The 24,038-nt window shown below is 42.1% G+C and overlaps 1 protein-coding gene across 4 annotated transcripts in view; it reads right to left on the reverse strand.

Annotated features, from left to right (window-relative positions):
• Positions 1 to 24,038, reverse strand: part of LCP1 (lymphocyte cytosolic protein 1) — a 50,936-nt gene continuing 26,898 nt past the window's right edge. For 2 of the 4 annotated variants that reach the window (XM_077173688.1, XM_077173687.1), the window contains exons 2-17: positions 20,894 to 20,983; positions 18,803 to 18,954; positions 17,971 to 18,100; positions 16,865 to 16,997; positions 16,194 to 16,275; positions 13,963 to 14,128; positions 10,753 to 10,895; positions 9,071 to 9,097; positions 8,626 to 8,721; positions 7,917 to 8,103; positions 7,381 to 7,459; positions 7,066 to 7,180; positions 6,093 to 6,226; positions 4,998 to 5,121; positions 2,823 to 2,947; positions 1 to 1,443 (exon numbers count right to left, since the gene is read on the reverse strand). In XM_077173688.1, coding sequence (XP_077029803.1) covers positions 1,311 to 1,443; positions 2,823 to 2,947; positions 4,998 to 5,121; positions 6,093 to 6,226; positions 7,066 to 7,180; positions 7,381 to 7,459; positions 7,917 to 8,103; positions 8,626 to 8,721; positions 9,071 to 9,097; positions 10,753 to 10,895; positions 13,963 to 14,128; positions 16,194 to 16,275; positions 16,865 to 16,997; positions 17,971 to 18,100; positions 18,803 to 18,954; positions 20,894 to 20,960 — 1,893 coding nt within the window. In that variant the 5' untranslated portion in view covers positions 20,961 to 20,983 and the 3' untranslated portion in view covers positions 1 to 1,310. The remainder of the gene's footprint in view (positions 1,444 to 2,822; positions 2,948 to 4,997; positions 5,122 to 6,092; positions 6,227 to 7,065; positions 7,181 to 7,380; positions 7,460 to 7,916; positions 8,104 to 8,625; positions 8,722 to 9,070; positions 9,098 to 10,752; positions 10,896 to 13,962; positions 14,129 to 16,193; positions 16,276 to 16,864; positions 16,998 to 17,970; positions 18,101 to 18,802; positions 18,955 to 20,893; positions 20,984 to 24,038) is intronic. The other 2 variants (XM_077173689.1, XM_054653180.2) reach the window with 2 other exon arrangements.

Below are 24,038 nucleotides of genomic sequence, written 5' to 3' on the forward strand. Positions count from 1 at the left end.
TTTGGCTTTATAGAACATTTTATTTGGAGAGATGTCTCATGTCATAGACTATTGGTTTGTTGTTAAGGCATTTCTGAAGGGCTGGAGCAAAGGGAGGGGGAGAGGGAGAGAACTGTGTCAACGGGAGTGCATTAAGGCAAAATTCCCTCCTTCTGCATTTCACCAAGTAAAATCCACGTAAAGGCCAGTAAATGTCTCATGCCAAGGAAGAGATTCAGTGCAAATATATCCCACTGACTATCCATAGACAGGGCTAGGACCTCAACTGAGGCAAATTTACAGTGCCTTGTTAGCTGCAAAGCAAAGCTGATTTAGCTCTGTTGAGGATCCAAGCCCAGGTTCAGGGGAGCATTTTTAGTACGTGTTTCTTATGCTAGCACAGGTATAAATGCTCTCCTGAATCAAAGCCACAGCCTCTTGAGTGCAAGTCTGTGAAGTTAACACTTGAATTTTTATTGTCTACATAAATATGTCGTTCTGCATCCCTTTGTTCACTTCTTATTGTATTGCTACTGAGTACATTCCCTTAGTTTCTTTAACATGGCTTTCATTACTATCATACTTTGCAATCATTTTAAAGTGTATTATGACATAAAAATGAATTATCCCTTGGAGAATGTTTGTTGCCAAGATTCCAGAGTTTGGATGGTCTTGGAGGCCCAGGCTGCAGTGTGGTTTTTTTGGTGAGCAGTAATGTAATCTGTGAGTAATGCCATGGATGGCAGAGGCATAACTTGCAGGGAAAAGTACTGCTCAGTTTACATACCAGCAACACGTCACAGACACCAAACACTTCTTTTTTTCCAGAAGAATTTCCTCAGAGGATCCTACCTCTCCAGAAATAGTCACTACTACTTGCATTGGCTTGAGGAAACTGGTTTTGTTATCCCAGGTGCAAACTGAAGGTAAGTATGGCAGAAATGCTACAAAAAGCACGACAACATTTTCAGGCAGAAGCAGAGTATAACATTTCACAGTCCTAAAAGCTATCTGTCACTGGATGACCTCCACAGAAAACCCTGGTATCCATTAATGAAAGGATATGCTTAGGCCTCAGTGTCAAAAACTTGTTTAGGAATTTGAAATGGTTATAGGTAACCCAAAGTGGAAAAATAAGGCAAAGAAATCAAGCAACAAAGTATTTCCTGGATACATGTGAATACACAACTTCTGCATGGCCTGGAACCATGTATAACATTCATGCCTTAAAAGCATGAGCATCCTGCATATTTATTTGATACAGACAACAGTATCCAGTTTAAAGGAATCTAAAGGGTGAATAACAGGCATCAGTGCAAGTCTTTTGTGCTTTAAACTTTCTTCATTCCTTTTCCCATAAGGCAAGCAAACACTGTCATGACCATTTTGGGTTTTACTTCAACCAGGTCTTCTGGAAGGGCATAGACTCTTGCTCCGATTTTTCTTGCCATAGAGATGGCATATCTGCATTGCAGGGGTGGGAATAAAAAAGGAAAAAACAAAGACAGAAATTAGTGCAGTAGCAATAACTTTCACCCTGTTAAGTGTTTTACATGATCAATACCAGAGTGGGTTTCACTGATTTACCGAAGTTAAACTTTTCTGTAGAAATGTATGAGACAAGTTCATAAAGAACTACATTTCTAATAAAAGGCAGAGTGCATTCCCTGATGGTTAGAGCACTGATTACCTGCAGGATGGGATCTGCAGGTCCTGGTATGAAACATTTAATCTTCCATCCCCTAAAAGATTATCCTCAAAATCAGCCATTATGACCTTGCTCCCCTTCAATCTTTGAGACTCAGACTTTGCACATAAACAAACTTGCAAGGACAGAAGCAGAAGGCTGATGTCAGTGGAAATCAGTGTTGTTGGAAATCAACATCTGGGGACTTATTTCAGTCATACCCAGAAAGTACAGCTTGACATTCCCATCTACCTGCTCAGAGCCACTGGCTGTTCTCAGAGCCATTGTCTCTTCTATTTTTTCATTTAAAAAAGCTAGGAAATCCCATGTTCTTTCCATTTCGGAGCACATACATTTGTGAAATTTTCCCCAAAATGCAGAGAAGCATTGGGAACGTGGGGGAACAGGGGTGGGAAATTAGGAAAAGAACAGGAGAGGAATGAAGAAATAAAGTACACAGAAAGTACACACAGGATGGCAAGAAAAGAAAGAGAACAGATGGTAGGAAATGGAAGGAAAAAGAACAGTGGGAAAAGTCTTTACAAAAATAATGGCAGCTCTGATTGCTTTACAGTCATCCTTTTCTCCTTTGTAGTTACTGCGTAGAAGAGAAATTAAACTGATGATCAGACCAGGAGATGATCTGTGTAACTCTGAAAGGAGAGGGAGGTGCCCCCAGAATTGACTTTCTGCTAGGAAATCATTTGCATTCAGGGAAAAAAAAAATCAATACCCACATCTAGAGAACCAGTTTTTCAGGCATGAATCTTGTCTTCCCCCTTCTCTCTTAAATATGCCCTTTTTCTACCTGTAGGTGACTAAAGAGCTGTCACTAATCCCTCTTCACTATTTGTTGGCATTGTTCCCTGATATCTGAAAGAATTTTAAATTTAATATGAGAAAATAGGAGCTTGTGAAACCAAGTGATTTCAGTCCTTTCAAGGGATTTGTGAAGCAGGAACTACAACATTACACAATGTATTTCCACTGATACTCTTTTTACTACCTAACTCCCTTCCTTCATGCTTCTAACTCGGGTGGTATTTCTCACATGAGGTTGTGCCAGATGAAAAGGACAGCAGAGTCATTTTTAAAGACAGAGTTAGGCCAGCCTGAGCAGGTAACTCATGCTAAGTGCCACTTGGCAGAAACATACTTAGCATTATTTAGTTTCTCCTCATCATTCAGGTCCACTGTTTTCAAGAGGTCATAATTGATTGACCCTGGTTGAATGGCATCAATGAGATCCAGGACTGGCATGCTGGTGCTGATTTTGCTATCCTGCATAGACAAAAAATAAAATTAAATGCAAGAACAGGACGACAGAACACCCACAAAGCTAGAGTCTAGACTCAAGAGCAATGGACACTTCAGTCAAATACCATTTAGATCTTCACAAAGGGCTGCTTAGAATATTTTTTTATCTAAGGCAGACTAAGGACTCTTTCTAGGATTTTTTGTTTTACCCAAGGGATGAAACATCACAGAATCATTTAGGCTTGAAAAGATTTTTAGGATCAAGTCTACCCTTAATCTAGCACTTCCCAGTCCACCACTAAATCATGTCCCTAAGCACCACATCTACACATTTTTTAAATCCTCCAGTAATGGTGACTTCGCTAGACAGCCTGTTCCAGGGCTTCACAACCCTTTGAGGGAAGAAACCCCCCCTAATATCCAATCTAAACCTCCCCTGGCCATTTGCAAACTCAAGACCATTTCCTCTTGTCCTGTCACTTGTTACCTGGGAGGAGACTGAGCCCCACCTGGCTACACCCTCCTTTCAGGCACCTATAGAGAGTGAGCCTCCTTTCATCTCATCTGCTCCTCATAGGATTTATGAGCCCTTCTCAGCTTTGTTGCCTTTCAGACATGCTCCAGCACCTCAGTGTCTTTCTTGTAGTGAGGGGCCCAGAACTGGACACAGGATTCAAGGTGTGGCTGAGTACAGGGGGACAATCCCTGCCCTGGTCCTGCTGGCCACACTATGGCTGATCCAGGCCAGGATGCCATTGGCCCTCTTGGCTACTTGGGCACACCCTGGCTCATGTTCAGCCAGTGTTGACTCCCAGGTCCTTTCTTGCTGGGCAGCTTTCCAGCCACTCTTGCCCAAGCCTGTAGTACTGCTGGGGTTGCTGTGATTCAAGTGCAGGACCCAGCACTTGGCCTCATTGAGCCTCATACAACTGGCCCTGTTCCATCAATCCAGCCTGTCCAGATCCCTCTGCAGAACCTTCTTGCCTTCCAGCAGATCAACATTCCCACCCAGTTTGGTGTCCTCTGCAAACTGACTGAGAATGCATTTGATCTGCTTGTCCAGACCATCAATAAAGATGTTAAATGGCCCCAAAACTGAGCCCTGGGGCACTACTGGTGACAGGCTGCCAGCTGGATGTAACTCTGCTCACTACCACTCTCTGGGCCTGGCCATCCAGTTTTTACCCAGCAAATAGTGCAACTGTCCAAGCTATGTGCAGCCAGTTTCTCCAGGAGAATGTTGTGGTAAACACTGTCAAAGGCTTCACTAAAATCCAGGTAGATGACATCCACAGCCTTTCCCTCATCCAAGAAGCAGGTCACCTTGTCATAGAATACAGTGTCATTAAAGCAAAAGATGGGGTGCAGGGCTGGTGCATTTGTGGGGAGATGACACTGACAGACATCTGCTGATGGGAGGGGTGAGAGGGACCAGCTGTGTGATTCCTGAACTCATTACATGAAGTTTGATGGATCTGTCCTCACCTGGTGCAAACTGCTGATTTATATCCACAGAGTGTTCCCTAGCTTGGGAAGTGTCATAGATACTGTGTGGTTAGTAGAATGGGAAACATTCTAGAAATGGTCCATTTCTGTGTTTGTGTGGTACCTTGCAAAATAGGGCAAGGTACCCCTGGATGGTACTACCAGGTTATAAATGTATTGCTATTGTTCATTTTAATACTGCCATTTGTAATTGCTTTTGATTCATATCCAACTGCACAGCAGTTCTTTCTTAATTCCAGTCATCATTCCTGTCTCCATCCTTTGATTTCCCAAGCCAAACTGGAATTCAAGGTGTTTCCTGTAGGGTTCATATCATATTTCTATTACTTTTTCACAATAAAGTCCCTTGAATAAAACCAGTGTATTTGAACAAGCTTTTAAAAGCTTGAATGAATGAATAAATGAATGAAAAAATAGTCAAGCTATGCAGTGAGTTATATCATAATGTAGAGTGTGTGTGTATAGGCATACACACATCTGTATACCATACACACATCTATATATCATACACACAAGCACTCTGAATAAGAGATTCCTGAGCAGAGATTTCTGAAAAAAAATCCTGTACCTTGAAACTGGAGATGGTTGAATCCTTCCCAGCTGCAGTGAGTGTTTCATTGACCCAGCTGACAATGATTTCATCATTGACCTTCTCTCCACCACCAATGTCTTCAAGGATATTCAGGGTGTACCTTAAGAGGGAAGCCAGGATATTTGCTCAAAGTCTGCTGTAACCTCAGAACTGTCCTCTATCTGCACAGCTTGTCTGGGATTATCCCAATGATCTGATATTCCTTTGCCTCACACACACTCACAGTGCATATGATTTATATTATAACACAATTATTAATCTAAGTAGTTTAATTCACCCCCAATTCCTTAATCACTGTTTTGGGAATGTTAAAAGTTTTGGTTACTTAAAATTCCTGGAATTCCTCTCAATGTATCTCATTGTAAATTACTCATCCTCATAGTGCTTAAAAAATAATCACTGATTTTGGAGATAGAAGGGAATCCTTCTGCTCACATTACACTGACCTTCTGCATGAAAACAAGCCTGGAGTACTTTGCTTATATATCAGCATACACCTTGGAAAGATATCCCAAACTGATGGTAAGTAATCACCTCATCCCTATTTTAACTATCTTACTGATAAACCTCTACCTTTCTCTCTAGTCTGAATTCAGTTTGTATTCAGTTCCTAACTACTGGGGCCCTTTACTTTCAATTACGGCACTCTTAAAAACAGAAACATGCACACACAGAGAATTACATTAAAATGGGGGGAGGGACTGAGTTATGCCCATTCAAGAAGCAGCTTACAAAACTTCTGCATCAATTCCTTGTTTCTGGGACACCTTCCCCATTCCCTGATACAGAGACCTTTTTAACTTCTTTTCCTCTCTTCTATGCAATAAACATTTCTTGTTGCTATGCAGATTGTGACAATAATAATCTTCTGCATGAGCTGACTGTAATGGCCTTGCCCACAAGATATGCTCTGATCACATCCTTAACTAGGAGTGAGCAGAAGGTCACTGTGCCCTGGCACTGAAGTGCAAGCAGAGGAGTGAGAAGGCTGTAGCCTGTGGAGCCTCCTCAGTGAGAGCATCAGGAAACTACTGCAATGCAAACTGAGCACACCAAAATGCTCCGACCCACCTTCTCATCAGCTGCCAGATTAAGGCCAGGGTGAGCGTACGGTTTCCTTCGTTCAGATCTTGCCCAGCAATGCCGACAAGGGAAAATTTGGCTTGATTCTTTCCCAGTTCCACTGCATAGTTGCAGTTTTCAAGCTGTCAAAGGCAGTGTGAAAAATATAGAGGAAAAAGAAAAGAAAGAGAACAAGACACTATTACTTTAAATTCTTTGGATCACTCAGCCTAGATCTTCCTGGGCAAACAGGAACATTGGGGCTCTGTGATAAAACAGCTGATTGACTACCAGCAGGCAGATCCATCCCAAAAATACCATTCTGAACATTTAACATAGAAGAAAATGCTATACTTCATTATTAGGGCCTGAAAAGCAGATTAGCCTGGAAAATAAAAGTGTAAGGCTCATGGGTAGCTCCAGCATCATGGCATTGCACTGAGACAAAGGATTAGTGTCCCAGCCAATATTTTAGATTGGTTGATCACTCTGGTCTAACTGGATGCAATTACTCATCCAGATAGCTGGGAGAAAGCTTTGCATTTAGCAGCAACTGTGTGATTGGTTCTTGATGCACCTGATCAAGAATGCTTATCATCACTGTCTTCATTTGATGTGGAGGGCAGTGATCCAGACAGCTGCAATTAAGCTGGTGCCATGCATCTCATGGTCCAGATGCATTACAATCAGTGCCTAAAGCAGTAGCAAAAGGGATCTGCAAATACAGTTTCTAAATACTGATACAAAAGTTGTCAAGTCTTTTTACGTAACAAATATTTTTCACCTGTCAACAGAGCGAGTGAGTCTAATGTAGATTTCTTTTTCAGAATGAAAAATTATCCACTGACTAAGCACAAAAATCATTTAAGGTGCTGTCCTTGGGACTGTAGAGCAACATAAATACCCACATTGCCGTTTGAAATTATTCAGGCATTCACTGAGGATAAGACATCACTACTGGAGATACTCTAGTTTTTTGTACCTTCTTCATGTTGCCACCCAGTTTAGGATATGGTGGTTTGTTCACCCTGTTCCAGTCTACTGGCACTTTGATCTTTTCATAGAGTTGGAAGATAACCAAGGCATCTGACAGGTCACTGAAAACAACAAAAAAGGTACATCATTGTCCAAAGAACAGAGGAAAGAAACACAATTCAACTATTAGCAGAGGTAAACCTAGTTTCCTGGGAAACACAAAGCAGCATATATTCTTATAGGGCCTAGAAGTTTTTATATTCTTGCAAACAACTTGCTGGCTGTATTTATCATCTGAACGAAGTGTAATACCTCATCTTACCTGTACAAGTGATTTACATGTGGATTAACACCGAGGGAGTTCATCCAGTTCCTAAATGTCCTTTCTTCCCTTGTCTCACCTAAAACAAAGACACATCAATCAAAGCCCTGCAGAACACCATACTTCAGTAATGTAAGTGTTTTGAGAGGAAACCCTAACTGAATTTACAGCCCACTGTGTTGTCATCTTTTTGCAGGGGTTCCATACTGTTGTCTCCTTATCACAAAAGTTTCATACCTTCTTGGTGTTTCTCATGGGCATCTCCTCAGAGCACCGACTCCCAGTTCCCTTCTCAACCAGCTACCCCACTCCTTTATAGCACTCTCCTTCTCATTGGTTACAGCTGTGGCCTGTTAAAGTCAGGCCTGTTCCTAATCTTTGATAATTAGCCCAGCTGCAACTCCTTAGGGGTAAGATTACTTTCTACACTATCTTTATTTTCTTATCTTCTATCCCCCAACAGCACTGAACCATGAACAGAAGGGGACACAAGGGAAACATCATGGTGCACCGTGAGATATTTGCATTTTCCTGACCTTCAATGTCGATGTCCTGGTTCTCTGGCTTATGCAGGGCAGGGTATTTGTTGAACAGGTTGGCGATGAAGGCCAGGTTGAGCTTGGGGTTGCCGCGGACGACGTCGGTGGCGGTGACGAACTGGCGGCAGCCGAGGCGCTCGGCCTGCTGCAGCATGCACTCGGCTCGCTGCACGTCGTCCTTCTCCTGCCCAGCACAAATGGGACATCAGCCTCAGCCCCCCAGCTCTGCACCCAGCCCACCTGAGTCTCCTTGAGGTCATCTAGCTGCTAAAGCAGCTCCTTGACGGATTTACATCTATTCCCGTTCCCACTTTTACTAATGGCAAGTCTGTGTTTTCAAATGGGCTTTGCCCATGATTCAACCACCTCACCATATTGCTTTTACAGCCATATTCCATTTAAACGTGATGGTTTGATGAAATTCACAGATAAATGTATTTAAATACACTTGTTACATGCTAGTAGTTTATCAGTGTGATTAAATGGTTGCTGAAGTTCTGGAGTTACTATCTACCAAAAATCCAAACACATAACTCTTAATTCTTCTTTAATTCTTTGGAACCTTTGATTTCTGATTTACAAGATCATGTTGCAATGCAAGAAAGAATTTGCTGGTTCTGACATCCCAGTGCAGCCCTGTGTTGGCCAGGAATGCAAGTAATGGACAGAAAATATTGGCATTTACTCCAAACTTATCTCATCTTACCCTTAATCCTGACATGTCAATAGTAATAGCTGGAATGCCTTCTTCATCTCCCTTGGGGGCAACTTGGTTCAGCAAATGGTAATAAGCTCTTGAGTCCTGTGACAGACAGAGAAATTAAAGGGAAGAAAAATTACATCTAAAGCTCAGCCCTTTGCTTACCAGTGCTCCCCTGAACAATGTGCAGGCATGCTTCATTTTTATTACATCGATCATTGGGCTACACAATTAAATTAATTAAGCTGGAAGCACTTAGCAATTCCTACTTTATGCTGTGTTTGCCAGATCTATTTCTCCCCTTCTCCAGCACAATATATATGTGCTGGAGAATGCCCAACACATGAGACAAGAACACTGTGTGTGGAACTCACAGAAAGGGCAGCAACAACAAAATGATATCAGAATTCACTTAATCTGAAGGTAAAATTAGAGGTAAGAAAATGCATACCTTTATAATGCTGTAGAAGTCAGGCTGCTGAGCATTTAATAAAAGAAAATGCAGAAGGAGAAAGCAGATGTTTAAAGTGGATTTCAAAGCAAGACTGGAACAGTTGCGGAAGAGAAGGCATAGTTTTCAAGGACAAAAGTTAACACTGACAACAATATCAGCATTTTTCAGGCAAAAGGGCAAGAACAAGACAAGGGTTTATCATGTTGTGTCTTTAATCTTTTGTGAAATACAACGCTGCTTCCATATGTGGAAAATATTAATTCACTTCAAAAAGAGCTCAAAGAACTGAAAATAAAGCTACATTTTAATGTCTAGGGACTTGACTAACTAACCCAACTGATGCTCTTCAAAATATTAAGCAGACTACCTGAATTATTTTAAATATTTTACATCTGTATTACTATGTACTGTAACTAGGAAGTGGTTATTTACAACAGAAGTGAGGTGGGGAGACAGACTTAGTTAGAGAATGTCTGTAAACACTGAAATCTTGTAAATATGTGTCTTTTTTTCCAACTGTAAACACCAGAATTGTGATTTAGCTTTCAGTTGTAGATAAGATTTAATCAGCTGAACCATAGTCTTTTTGGCCAGCACACAGAAAGATGGGAAAGACTCCATTCCCTTCCCTTTTCATGGATATTCTCCAGTCACCTCCACCAGTCAACCAAAAATCTGTTACAATAAAAATTGCATTATCAGATGTGACTCTCTACCCCTCCTGTTGCCTTCCCTGGTGGGTTTTTTTTTTTCTGTATTTCAATTAAATGCTTGTGCTTATGTTTCAGTCCCTAGTGAAGCCTATGACCAGGTACCTCAGGAGCTGGATTTTTCCCATGCTATTCTGGGAGCAGGGAAGTCAGGTGAGGTTGGTGTGCTGGCCAGCTCCTGGCTTTCTTGTAAGCCAGCTCAGATATCCTCCCTTATACAGCCTCTACAGATCTGGAATGCTGTCTGGGACTCACACTGGGTTTTAGTGTCTGAAATTCATCAGTGGGAACCACTGAGGTTCAGCTACATCTGTCTGGGTACAACTAAAGTCCTACAGAGAAAGCTCTGCTGAAATCTGCACCCACAAGAGGTTCTGAGTATATGAAATAATACTGCCTAGACTACAGACACCCACCCTTGCAAGTGTCTCCCTGTCTAGCTGTAGTATTCCCAATAGTCCCAGTGAATTAAAACTCACAGAAAACTGCATTCAGGGCTATAGCAAATGTTGGGACAGAGAAGCACATAGCCTAGGTGAAGGAAAGATCAAGTGGGGGAACTGGAAATGCCCAATCATCTTTCTCTACATGTTTGAGTAAGGTCCAGGCTTTTCCAAACAAAAGCCAGGTCAAGAGTAATTTAGGGAGATTTGGAAAGGAGGTGAGCAATAGAGGTAAGGAACTGAAAATACAGCATCTAATGCCCTGTCCAGAGCCAGCAGCCATTCCTTCCCCAGGCATCTGGTGTGCAGGAGCTGGCAGTGATAACTGGGAGGTCAGGAGGAAGAGGAGGAATACTACTGAGTGAAAAGGTAAACCCCAATGAAAGCATTTTATGTACCCAGCTCCATGTGCTTGACAGAGCAGTCTCAGCTCCTTGGAGTGTTTCAGTGCACAGTCCCTGTGTGGAGGCCAGGAATTTGGGTATAGGGCTGCTGTTTTGTTTTTGTTGGTCAATATTTCTCATACCTTGATGTCTGAGCTGAAGTTGTTGACTTTGTTGCATCCTGCATTTTCCAGGTGATAGTTTGCCCATCTCAACAGCAGGTCCTCCGGGGACAATTTCATCAGATCCTCCAGGCTCTCTCCTTCCCTCAGAAGAGCAATCAAGGCTAAGCAGGAAAAAAAAAATAAAATTATGTGAATACTTGTCGAAGAAAATGTATAACTGTTTTCTCTCTTTCACATTTTCCTACCCTAGTTTGTAAAACGTGAGTTGCCAAAATATTGCCAAAATTCAAGCTGGGTTAGCATGACAGAAGATGTAAACAGAAAAAGGGTCTCATCAATAAAATGATTCCAAGGTTGCAATTTGTGTATCTAGTAGTGGATCATATACAAGTGGAAGACCATTTCAGTGTGGTCTAAGAACTGCCCATGAGTATAAATGTCTTGTCAACTCTCCCTGCAATGAGCAGGGACATCTTCAACTAAATCAGTTTGCTCAGAGCCTCATTTGACATGACTTTAAATCTTTTCAGGAATGGGGCATCCATCACCTCTCTGGGCAACCTCTGCCAGTGTTTCACCACCTTCATTGCAAAAAACTCCTTCCTCATATCCAGTCTAAATCTACCCTCTTTTGTTTAAAACCATTACACCTTTTGCTATTGCAACAGGCCCCACTGAAAATTTTGTCATCGTCTTTCTCATAAGCCCCTTCAGGTGTTGAAGGCTGCAGTAAGATCTCCCTGGAACCTTCTCTTCTACAGGCTGAACAATCTCAGTTCCCTCAGCCCACCTTCACAGGGGTGCCCCAGCACCCTGAGCCTTTCTGTGGCCTTCCTCTGGACCCACTCCAACAGGTCCAAGTCTTTCCTGTGCTGAGAAGTGCACAGCTGGATGCAGTGATGCTGAGCACAGGGGTAAGCTTGGAATGAAAATATGAACACAGGCTTTTTGCAGCTTAGATGGAAGAAATCTCAGTGACCTTCATACTGAAACTGGATTCACTCAGGCATTCTGGAATACTTGCACATGACCTCATGGGCTTGAGGGACAGTAGGGCTAATTCATCTGTCAGTTGAGGAGATACCCTATTTACACAGATAAATTGATATTATGTTTACAAGAGGAGGAACAGGCAGGATGGGAGGATTGACCCTTGAAACCTTGGACCATGAAAGGCTGTAGAACTAGTTTTGCAAAGAAGAACTAACATGGAAACTAATTATTAATGTGGTAAAAAAAGGAGAGTGTGTTACACTGCTCTGATTTTCTTCCAGTATCTTTTGTCAGACCTTGAAAGAATTATGGGTTGGCTACATAAAGGAAACAGTGGAGACATACCATAACTGGAGTTACACAGATAATTTGATATAGGGTTCAATGGGGACTAGAGGGGGATAATACAAGCATTTGAAAATAAACAGAGGATTTTATGAAGAGAACAGTGTTGACACTGCCAGAAGGCCAGAAGAAGGATTCTTGTGGAGTTGACTGTGGATTGATTTTTGGATTAATGCTTTCTCATTTTTTTTGCATCAATTATCTTGGCACAAATACTTACAACATGCTAAAAACGTGAAGATGATAGTCAATAGGTGGCATAGTCAATACAGAGGATGATCAGGAAACCAGACAGAACGAACTAGATGACAGTAATAAAAATGGAATGCAATTTAATAGTGCCATGTTCAAAGACCTTCTCTGGGGAATTAATATGAATAACTGCTATTAGCTAAAAGCTTATATGAACGAAGGATGAGAACCTGAGTGGATTAGATGTCTTCTAAGCTACTCTGAGCCACCATTTGATACGACATGGGGAAAATCCAACATGATATTAAGTGCATCCCAGATCATTCCCATAGAGGTTGGGATGTATTACTGATATCATGTGCTCATGAAAGTTCATTGGAAATACAGGGTCTCATGTTCAAGAAAGGGGAGTTTTACCTGAAACAGCTGCAGAAAAGGGCTATGAGGGAAAGAGAACCTGAAAAAAATCAGAATTTTCTTGGCTTGTCTAGCCTTAGATGAAGTCTTAGATGAGAAGTGAAGGAGAAAATACCAGAAAGGAAAAAAACAGCAAATAAGCAGGGCAAGGCTACCTACAAAGGAATGGGACCTGGTGGCTCTGGCAATGAAAGGGACAGAAATGTGAAAGGGTCAAGGCAATGAACCTGCACAGGAACTGGAGGAAAGAAGTGTCACTGTTGGGCGAGGGACTGTCCAGAGGCAAGGGGAACAAAGCAACGAGATGAGGTGCTGTGTGGACTGCAGGTACACCCACAGCCTTCATGATGAAGCTACTTCATGGAGAATTTTGGCATTGGTGAGATACACCTGGAATGCTGGGTCCAGTTTCTGGCTCCCCAGTATAAAAGAGACATTAACAAACTGAAGCGAGTTTAGTGGAAGGACACAAAAATGTTTGGATGGAAGTTTGTGATATAAGGGAAGAGGATGAGAAAACTGGGTCTATTTAGCCTGGAAAGAGGTTTGAGAGGGGAGCAAGTATTGTCTTCAACCATTTTAGAGGGGCCAGATCTGCACTTTTCCAGTATGCCCAGGAAAAGGATGAGGAGCTGTGGACACAAGGTATCAGAAGGGAAATGCCAACTAGATTCTAACTAGAAAAAAAAAATCACAGCAAGAGTGGTTGGGCTCTGGAACAGGCTGCCCAGAAAACACAGGAAAAGGCCCTGAGCTACCTCCTCTGACATTAAGATGTTATACTTAAGATGTTGTACTGCTGAAAGCAAGTGGCTGGATGGCTGAGTCAGATCTCCAAGGTGCAGCTCCACAGGTTCCTTGCAGCCTAAATTATTCTGATTCTCTAACTATGATTTCACAAAGAAAGATGTTTGGCAATCAAGAGCAAGGAGTCAAGCTTCCTGAATGCAGATTTGCTTATCCCAGATTTAGCACCAATACACCAATATACTTGGATGCAGACCACTGTTCAGAGTCTTTTCATGCTCATTGGGTCAGGATGCAGACCACCATCCTGACACAATGAGCATGAAAAGGCTCTGAACACACAACTGTGCAGAAAGCCTTGGACTTCTGAGTGCTGAAGCTTGTGAAAAGCAAGGAAAATTACACCAGTCAAGAAAAGAGACAACAAATACTTGAAGAAAAAAAATTTAAAATCCAGTTGTTTTTTTTAATAGCTTTATCCTAAAGACTCTGCAGTGATGACAGTGGGGCACTGAAAGGAAGAGCCATACATACCTTCATTCCTGCTGATCTCTATGTCAGCAAAGAGTCCAATTTTGATGACTTGCCATAAAAGACCCAGAACCAGGTAAGGTTTCCCTTCTTTTAAGTCTTCAGCTCCAATGTTAACAACATGGCACCCAATGGCTGAAGCAGAGTTCAGGGCCAGGTTCAGATTTTCCTAGGGGAAGATGAGAACTTTTGAATGATGCAGAACTTGAGAGCTGAGGCTACAGGAAGGGAGCACAGCTAAAATGAATGAAATCTGCAGGCAGCTTCACTGCAAATACATTTAAGCACACAGAACCATGTCTTTCCTGAGGCAGTGCTCCAGGTGGGTACTCTGGGCGCTCACCAGAGGGGAATACAAGGACAGAATCACTTCCCATGACCTGCTGGCCACAGTTCTTTTGGTGCAGCCCAGGACACATGTCTGGCCACAGGGGCAGGGGAATGCAGACTCTCCTGGGGATTTACAGACAGATTCTGGGTCTCAACACAAAGACAGAAAGGACCTCATTTTGGCAGAGGTGGCAAATGTCAGATCACAAGGCACTGGAGCTCAGAGCATACAGCTACATTCACAGTGATGTCCTGGCTCAATGCTGGTTACCCAGGCCAGGCTCTCCCCAGGGCCAATGCTCGAGCTCATTCTCAAGTACAGATGTAGCTTCAGCATGGGGCAAACTCTTCTCTGCTCAGTCCTGCACACGGGGAGGAGGAAAGGAGCTACAGCCCCATCAACTGGCAGATATTCCAGGCTCTCCTCTCCCTAAGCAGTCGGCAAAAGCCCTGATACCTAGGATACAAGTAAGCTGCTAGCTGGCAGTGTTTGCAAAGAACACACTGTCCCAGGAATCAGTATGAATCAACCTGATGAGTTTTTAGCCTTGCAGTTCAGCCAAGGTCAGAACTGGTAATATCTGGACATTTTCTTTTTGAACTTTGGAGTATGGACTCCTGGTTTGGGAGTGTGCAGAGGAAGCTGAGGGATTCAGTGATTCACAGTAACAGGCAGAAATAAAAGTGATATTTCAGGAACATTATGTTCCTTTGCCATTTCCTGTCCATTTAAAATAAAGGGAATAAGAAAGTCTGATCCTCAGGGCTACAGTATACAAAAAGATGCTTTGTAAACAGAGGGCAAGTGAGGCAGGCAAAGAAGCCTGGAAAATATAATTTATCACACAGCTTTGCAGTTTTTCACATGAATTTCAGCACTGCTGTCATGACAGGGAGATCTGATTAGATACAAAATGCAGAGAGAGACATAGTGTAAATTCTTATAAGCTAGAAAAATTGGACCACTTCAAATTAATTGCCTATTCTCCAGCAGACAGCTGTAAAAGGGTTAAGTTAAAGTGGAAGCTATATTGATCAAATCATGTCTACATGTGACAGGGATTGATCTGAGCTGCATCATTAAGTTATGCTGCTGACCAAAACTATTAGAACTGAAAAACGAGGTATACAGCATAAAAATCCAATTTAATGGCTTCTGAGCTTACTTGAGTCTGGCTAATGTTCCATCAAATCAGAGTAGCTGAGGGCTAAACTGGGTTAGGTTCATATGTGTTCCATATATCTAGTTATACTCTGTACCAGGTACATAGATGTTGTTCATATAGAAATATCTCTCTACATACTGCTGTGTGAGAAACACAATAAACTTTAAGTAGTGAAAATTAGCACCCTTTTTGTCCATTTAAACAATCATCTATATGTACATGTGATAGAAATAAAGGAGGGATTCAGTATTCAAGGCGAAATACTGGCTTGTAAAAGGCATGCAACAGCAATGGTCTGATTCCAGGCATGTTGCACTGGTACTGCCAGAGTCACAGTTAATATTCTGGTGAGGACATCAGACTGCAACAACAGCAGTTGTGATTTCAGGTCCATTGTCATGTCTTAAAAAGAAGGATTCAGCCTTCTGAGAGATACTCCAACTGCAACTGGTCACTGTATTATCTCTGTATTATTCATTCATATGGCATCTACCACAAAAACATCTAAAGCTCTCATCTGGTGAATATTATTTGTTGCGTTTGGTCAGTCAGGTTGCTCATACGTGTGGAAAGAAATGTGAATATAATTCTTTATATTTTTATGACATGGATCTGAGCATCTCACTGTGCCAGAAACAACTTTGCCTGACTGTGTTGGGCAGAACCAGCCTTTCCTCCAAGTGATTACACAAAAGCATCATAAGGGGAAAAGCAAAGGATTTTGTTGTGCTTAAGTACCTGTATTGTGAAGGGTGTGAGTTTCTTTTTGTTGATTGTTCTCTCATCAATGGTATCTGGCACTGAAAAGTTGATCATCTTACTGGAAATAAAATAAAAAAAAACCCCAAGAAATACATTAAGCTATGTGTGCACAAAATACAGGTTCTCTACATTGCAGGACAAATCAAAGAGCTGGAGAGTTACTTAACAAAAACAGATTATCACCCTCTGCTTCTACATATATACACAGAGGCACACACTCGATACTTAAGGAATTATTTTGGGCTACATACAGATTGTACTTAGGTGTGAGGCCAAGAATGCCACAAGGTGAAGTTGTGTAAGAAATTTATTGTGTCAAAAATGTCTGAGAAAGCACTCAATATTTTGTGCTATTTTGTGTGAAACACCAAAAGTCCTTGGGCAAAAATAAAACCAAGCAGCTCCTTAAATTTCACTTACTTCATCTAATTTTAAGTGTCTAGAGGCAAGGAAAAATTCTCATTAAGCATGAAATATGCTTTATATTTCTGAAGATAAAATAAGCACAAAACCCCTAGTATTATCAAGGCCCTGAGTCTGCAAACGCTCCTGAGCTTAATGTAAATTCAGCAGGTTCACTTTGAACAGAAATGTGAGTTCTTGCAGACTCATGGTTCCCATTTGTGAGAAGGAAAGGTATCATTTACCAAAGCACTATGCCATCACCGACTGCCTGGAAGAGGTCATCTGTCTCTGGATTCATTGGCACCACGTGCTTGCAGTCAGGGTCCTTCTCAAGGGCTTTGTTAATCCAGTTGACAAAGGCATATTTTTCTTCCTCTGTGGACACAACATCAAATCCATCAGTTTGCTGTGCAGTGCCTCTACCACTGTTTTACTGACAAAGGCAGAACTCCTGGGAGAGCCTTTCCCACCAGTGTGACTGATCCACAAAACCCTGCATGGAAGAGGCTCTCAGGAGACCAGCAAAGGAGCTGAGGACAGCAAAGGGCTTGAGCTGGTTAATACTCCCTCAGTACCCCTTCCCACTCACTGGGGTTACCTGGGTCATGAGATCAGGCATATTACAGAGACTGGTAATGAAGTCCATGTTGTTCAAATGCATAGTGCAGATGTTAAGCTCTGCAAGTGGTAATTTGTGCTTTCACTGTCATTAGAATGCAGTGTTGTACCACTCTGCTAAACAGAAACCCCACATAACTTCGAACAATTCTGTATTGCACATTACATCCTCTTCATGTGGAATATCTAGAAAAGCCTGGCCAGGAGTGGGCTCTGACAAAGAGCACTCAGAGGTAATGGGCAGATGTGCCAGTAGCTCAGCAGGGCTGAAGAACAGCTATCCTGTACCAACAGCAGCTCACATGGCTCCCAGTAGCTCAGAGGAGGTGGTAGATGGAGTCCTTGGAAGCATCCTCTGTTCTCCCTTCCCCAGAGAGAGCCAGTCCCCCACTCCTGTCCCTGCAGAAGATTGCCAAGGGTAGAACCTCCTCTGCATGGAACTGCTTCCATGTGGGCTGTGCCCAGCAGGTAACGACAGCAACCAACTTTCAGCTTGGAGAAACAGGCTGGAGGAAAAGCCCTGATGGAGTTGTGCCCTCCATGGGAAAAAGTCAGGAACTATCTGGTTGCAAGGGGAGTTTATAGAATGAGTGCCTGCTAAAATGTGCAGGGAAATGGGTTACCAGCAGTGGGGAAGCTCCCTGGTGAGCAGGGCCAGCAGTGGGCAGGTGTTTGTGCTGCTGCAGCCAGGGCTCACTGGCTGCTGTCAGGGTGGGACAGCTGCACCCACCTGAGTAGGAGTGCTGTGTGCCAGCGCTGGACTGCTCCGACGTGCCACCGATGGCACAGATCCCCTCCTTCTTGTTGATCTGCTTCCGGAATGACTTGGCAACATCATCGCTCTTCAAGTCTCGGAAAATCTTTCAAGCCGTGAGAGAGGATTTTAGAATTTTGGAGAATTAAACCAAGCTAAAAGAGTGATCTCTTGGGCCAGGAGACACATTCTCATTGCTTCATGAATAGGGAAGGGCAGCTTTAGTATTTTCAGTGGGTTTCTGGGTATAATCTGTGTATCATCTGCTGAGGTACAAAAGGATTAAACTCAGCTTTTATGCTTTCAAATCAGGGAACAAAGATCAGCTAGGTAATAAAAGCGTTACTTTGGAGCACAGAAGTTTGAGTTTGAAGAAACAGCAAGTAAAAATATACTTCTCCATCCTGAGGGAAATTCCACTATTTTAGCATTTACTTTTGACCCAGTTCAGACCAGAAAAATAAGTTTTTTGATTAAAAAGTGCCCCATGAAGTTTTCAGTTTTGATCTGCTAACACTTTCTGTAATCATCTAGCCAGAACATCATCTTTTTGCAGTGTATAACTGAAAAACTATATCTTGCTGCATCAACCAAACTAAACGATATGACATTTATGCAATGAGCAGCTGTATTCACATAACTTGTCCCAGTAAATTGCAGAATTTCTAGTTTGGTTATTTTCTGCTTTCAACTCTTCCAGTGAGGAGACTCATTGGATTAATGAGGTGCCCATGAGAGCCTGTGCTTGTGCCTCTGCTGTGCCCAGGGGATCACCCTGAGTTACTGAAATAAATAACACCTTACTTACTGAAATAAATTCATCAAAACTGATCCTGCCATTCCCCGTGGTTGTCAGACTCTGAATGAGCTCTCTGGCTTTGTATCCTGGGAGAGGGAGATTGGCAGCCTTCAACACCTCTGTTAAATCATTGGTATCAATGAAGCCATTCCCGCTGATATCTGCAAAGATAAAAGCAAACTTTTACATTCTACATCAGCCCAGTGCCATTTCTGCACATAAAGGCTGATGATGTTTTATCCAAGGAAAGGTACATTATATACAAAGATTTGTTGTCTTGAAATCTGGTATTTTCAATTGCTTTGGTGTTATTCACACTCAAGAAATAATTACAATCACTTTTTAACAAAAAAAACTTACAGTGATGAATTTATATGTTTAGACATATAAATATCCTAACAAAGCTAGGTTTAAATGGATATAATTACTATTCCAAGGTTTAAACACTGACAAATGTGATCTATAGAGGAAGCATCCCGTCCACAGAACAGCTAAAGAAAATAAAGTTGACACAATACACATATGCACTTATCCATAGATATAATTTGTGATTTTGGCCTGTTTTCTGGATCTAATTACATCAGAAGTAGGCTGGAACTGCATATGGTCATTCTCAAAATAAATACTTCTGTGTTTCTCTGTGATGGTGCTAACATGAATGCTCCTGCTGAGGTTCCTGCAAGTATTTGGTAGAGAAGATCACCAATACAGGATAGTATTTGATGAGAAGATCACCAATACAGGTTCATAGTCCTTTATTCTCCACTTAGTGAAAAACTCCACAGATAAAAAGCAAACTGAGTTTATTCCGTGGAGAGTTTCTGTTAAAACACTGTGGTTATGACACAGATATATATATATCTATATATATAGATATATATAGTTATATGGTATATATATACACATGTATGCGCATATATAAATATATATATATATATATATAGTTATTTACATTTGGCTTTTAAGTATCTGTGTCTTTCTTTTTCTGCTGGCTTCTTTTCTCCATCCCGGAGGCTGAGGTGATTTCAGAGCAGTGTGAGCTGACTTCCTGCATAGGAAGTTGCAATTTGAGTCACATGCTGCAAAAAGACACTCAGCTCTCAGCATCAGTAGCAGGATTAACAAGGATTGCAAAGAGCATCCCATCCATCTCACCATGGCATTCAACAAAAGGATCTGGACTTGGAGAGGGAAATGTCTGGGAGAGGAATGAGAGCTTCCTTCCAGCCTTTGAGGGAGCAACCAGATGTAGTGGAAGGTGTTCCTGCCATGGCTATGGGGTGGGAACTAGATAATCTTTAAGGTCCCTTCCAAGCCAAACCATGCTAGGATTCTGTGATTTGCCTTCTCAGGGCATTGGGTGTATGGGATATTTAGAGGGACCAGATTTTTAAGATTGCCAGACTAGACAGTTGTGTGCTCAGAAATCAACCAACCACCACCTGAATCAGCACAGACAGCTGATGAGTGCATAATCCAGTGAGGCTGATAGGAGTTAAGTGAGCTGTGAGAAATTCTGTCTTTTCTCTTTTTTTTCTCTTTTCTGAGAATTTGGGTAGACAGTGATGGGTCTGTGTGACTTTAAAGAAGACAAATCAGATGAGATGTCAAAGGTTTGGAAAGAAAACACATGGTAGAAAGGGCTTGAAAGGTCATTGTGAAGGGATTACAAATTTTTTATCCATCTGCATATTTGTCCTCTCCACACTCTTCCTTCCCATAGGGAATACTCAATTAACATTAAAATAAGACCTTTTTGTCTTCCAAATAATTTGTTGTGAATAAACAATATTCTTGGGAAGACACTTGAGAATATTTCCAACATGGTTTGCTGTACAGCTTTTGAGGTTTTTTTTTTAAATCCTGCTGGAGCCCCAACACCCCCCTGTGTAGGAGGCCAGTGCTCTGCAGTGAGCTGATGTGGCTTCATCTGGGAGGCCTAGAGTGGCAGGAAAAGGGCTTTCTGTGGGTGATGTGTGATCAGTGCTGGAACTGATCACACAAAACTCCATTTCCTCACAGCTGGTCAGTCAGACCATGAGAAAAGAGCTGGCCACAGGTTCACACTTCAGCAGCGCCTTTGCTGCTGGCTGCACTCACCAACTTTGCTGAAGGCCTCCCGCAGCTCTGCCATCTCCTCCTCGGAGAAGTGCCCTGTTGATGCCATCCTGACTTCTGTGAGGGGCAGGTCTGCAAGGAGAACACACTTGTTTCATTTGGTGCTTTATGGGTTTGCAGCTGTGATGAAACAGAGAGAGGTTTTCACTTGGGTTTTCAAAGCTTTGGAGCAGCTCGCCATAGCTGAAAACCCAGCTCCTCTCTGTATCCTGAAATCAAGTGAAGGGATAAAATCCTGTGTAGATGAGATACAATTCCATGTCCCTCCTGTTGTTTTGCCAGGCCCTGCTCAAAATTACAACAATTTTATTTCTACTAATTAACTGGAATTAAATCCTACCTCTGCTGACTTTCATTTCTCATGGAGAAAATGGACTAAATGGTGCTGGTTCTTGTTATTCCCCCTTGGAAACACATTTATCCAGTCATTTCTTCAACAGTGCTCACAGAGAAGCAGCCCTGGGTGCTTCCCAGGGCTCTGGGATGGAGCTAGAGCCTCAGGGGACATTTGCACCACTTACCTTTAGGTACCTAATGAGGAGGCTGCTCACCCTGACAAGGTGGAGGGATTGAGAGAAACTCCTTCATAAGGTGCTCAGAGCACCAGGTCTGGCTTCCCAAAAGTCAGCTACTTCTCTCCCTGGATATGTGGGAGTTTAAGTATTTTCCTCCCAAGGTGCCTAAGTTAGTGCCTGAGGCTGGGTGGCTTTAGGAATGTGTGGCCAGAAGGAGTTTTCCTGTCTTTCCTCTCATCAAAGATATAAAACAGGAGCAAGGATTAGACTTTCACTTTACAGGCACTTTCCTTTATAACCAGGAAGGGAAAGTTCACTTTCTTTTATGGCATCATTACATACACTGCCAGAAGATGCACATTATCCCCATCTGCTTTTTCAGATGGGGATAATGTCCCCATCTGTCCTACTGTCCCTTGAATATATTCATGAGGAAACTATTCAGGAGACAGAGTATCTATTATTCTATATTTGTGAGAATGACTATAGTGTCCTATGTCTCTTTAAGTATTAATTAACCAAACAACTATTTAAATAGAATGAAATGGAAACCTGAGTTGATCCTGGGAAGTGGTTGCTGTAGATACAGTAATCAAATGAGAGGAAAAAAATCAGAAATATGCCATTCCCAAATTAAAATTCACACTGCATAATTAAAAAAAAAAAAACAAACCAAAACAAACCCAAAACCTAGATTTGCAATTTGTGTAAAAACACAGAGTTATGTACAGCCTATTTGGGCTTCAGAGTCAATGCTCTGCAGAAGTCATGCATTGATTCCTTGTGTCTGTGAAAACCACTATGGACACAACTTTGAAATACCCCAAAAGCAACTCATGTGGTTAACTTCTTGTCTGCTGCCTCCCAGTAGCATCCTGCATCCTTTCCTGCCTAATCACTGTGGTTTTAGGATGAGGACAGCAATAAAAAAATCTGTTCATTCACTCCGACCTTGATAACTAGAGAAGTGCAGCAGAATCCATGATGCCATTGCTCTTGCAGTGGGTTCTAACCACCATACTTTCAAGGACTACCTTTCAAAAACCCCTATGATCCACTTGCAACGTGGGTTATGTGTGTTAGGGTAAAATAACAAATTTAATAAATTAGGGTAAAAATAACAAATAACAAGATCTATACTCTTCCCCCGGTCCGTCCTGGTATCTTTCCTGCCTCTGATTCCTCACTGCCAATCTTTTTCTGTTGCCTGCTGTGTGTTTTTACAAATTGTGGGTTAACTAAAATGCACCTGGCCACATGAAAACCTTACACTATCAGCCAGAAAGTCCATATTCCTTGGCAAGGTCATTCCTTCTAGTCCACTCACTTGATCAAGCAATGTAATTCGCAACACAGCTTTAAATGAAGCATGAAGATTGTTCTAGGCTTAAGAGGTAGGAAACACTACAGGCTTTTGCCTCTAACATTACTTTTGCAAAGTAACTTTGAGAAAAAAATATCACCAACATAAAATGGCCTCTTCCAGGAAGTCATGACCTCTGATATGCAATTAAGTAATCTGTTGAACACAGAGAATCCTATTAGAAGTACATATGTTTACATATGTGGACATTTATACCAATTAGAGGATGAAAGGCTTTGCTGTAATGACCCCTTTTGACTTCTTTAGGTCAGCATTACCACTGTTGTGAAGGTAACTACACCTAGCTGAGCAATCAGATTCATCTCAGGTGCACACCAAGAACAAGGACTGGTTCTCCATCACCTGCAGGGTGGCTCTCCTCAGGTGACAGAAGGATGATCACTGCCTGCTCCAACACACAACTGAGCTTCTCCCACAGATTCGCCCTCACAGCACCTCTTGACTTCAGCCTGTCAGTTCCAGTGGGTGTTGCTAATTAATACCCCACTGTGGTTTCACAACAGTGAGATTCAGAAAGGCACCAGAATTTTCAGATTTAAAGGCTTCAGAGTTATTCCCAACAAAAAAAACACTGTCACTTTTTAAATTGTTCAAGTAGGAAAAACAAAACATAAGGAAATCAAGTGAAGGAAAGTCCAGAGCTTCAGCAACACACAGCAAAAAAAGGAGAAAATCCCCTTTCAAAAAGCCACCTTCCAGTATTTAAAATGCTTATTTTGCTTAAATCATTAAATGGTAATATTGAGGCACAGAGAGGTGTAAAATGTGTCTGGATAGTAGTAGAAGAGGTCAGGCCCAATATTTTTTACTGATTTAACCAGCCAAGAGCAGAGCCACATGCTTCTAGAGTTCGACCTCTTTCAGCACTTCACCATCTCCCATGCAAACTGAAAATACTTTGGGCATCCCATCAAGAGGGCATCCAACAATCCTGAGTGAATAGTCCAATCACTGGTAACTCACAAGCACACAGTACACTGCTCCACTCCAAACTGTTTGCAAAATCAGTATGACCAGGCAAATGCAGAGAAAAAATGCAGAGGGTGATACAAGAGGAAAGGAGAATATGTGGATGAGCAACGATGATGAGCAATGTGAACAAGTTGAAAGAGCTCCTTTGGGGGGAACATTTGTTGAGAAGCCACCTGAGGAAGGAGCAAAGGGAAAACCAGCTGGTGAGAACCAGACAATGGCTTTGAGCAAAGTGATGGATGGCCAGAAGCAAAGA

This window comes from Agelaius phoeniceus, chromosome 2 (genome assembly GCF_051311805.1).
Source record: "Agelaius phoeniceus isolate bAgePho1 chromosome 2, bAgePho1.hap1, whole genome shotgun sequence".
Taxonomy (NCBI): domain Eukaryota; kingdom Metazoa; phylum Chordata; class Aves; order Passeriformes; family Icteridae; genus Agelaius; species Agelaius phoeniceus.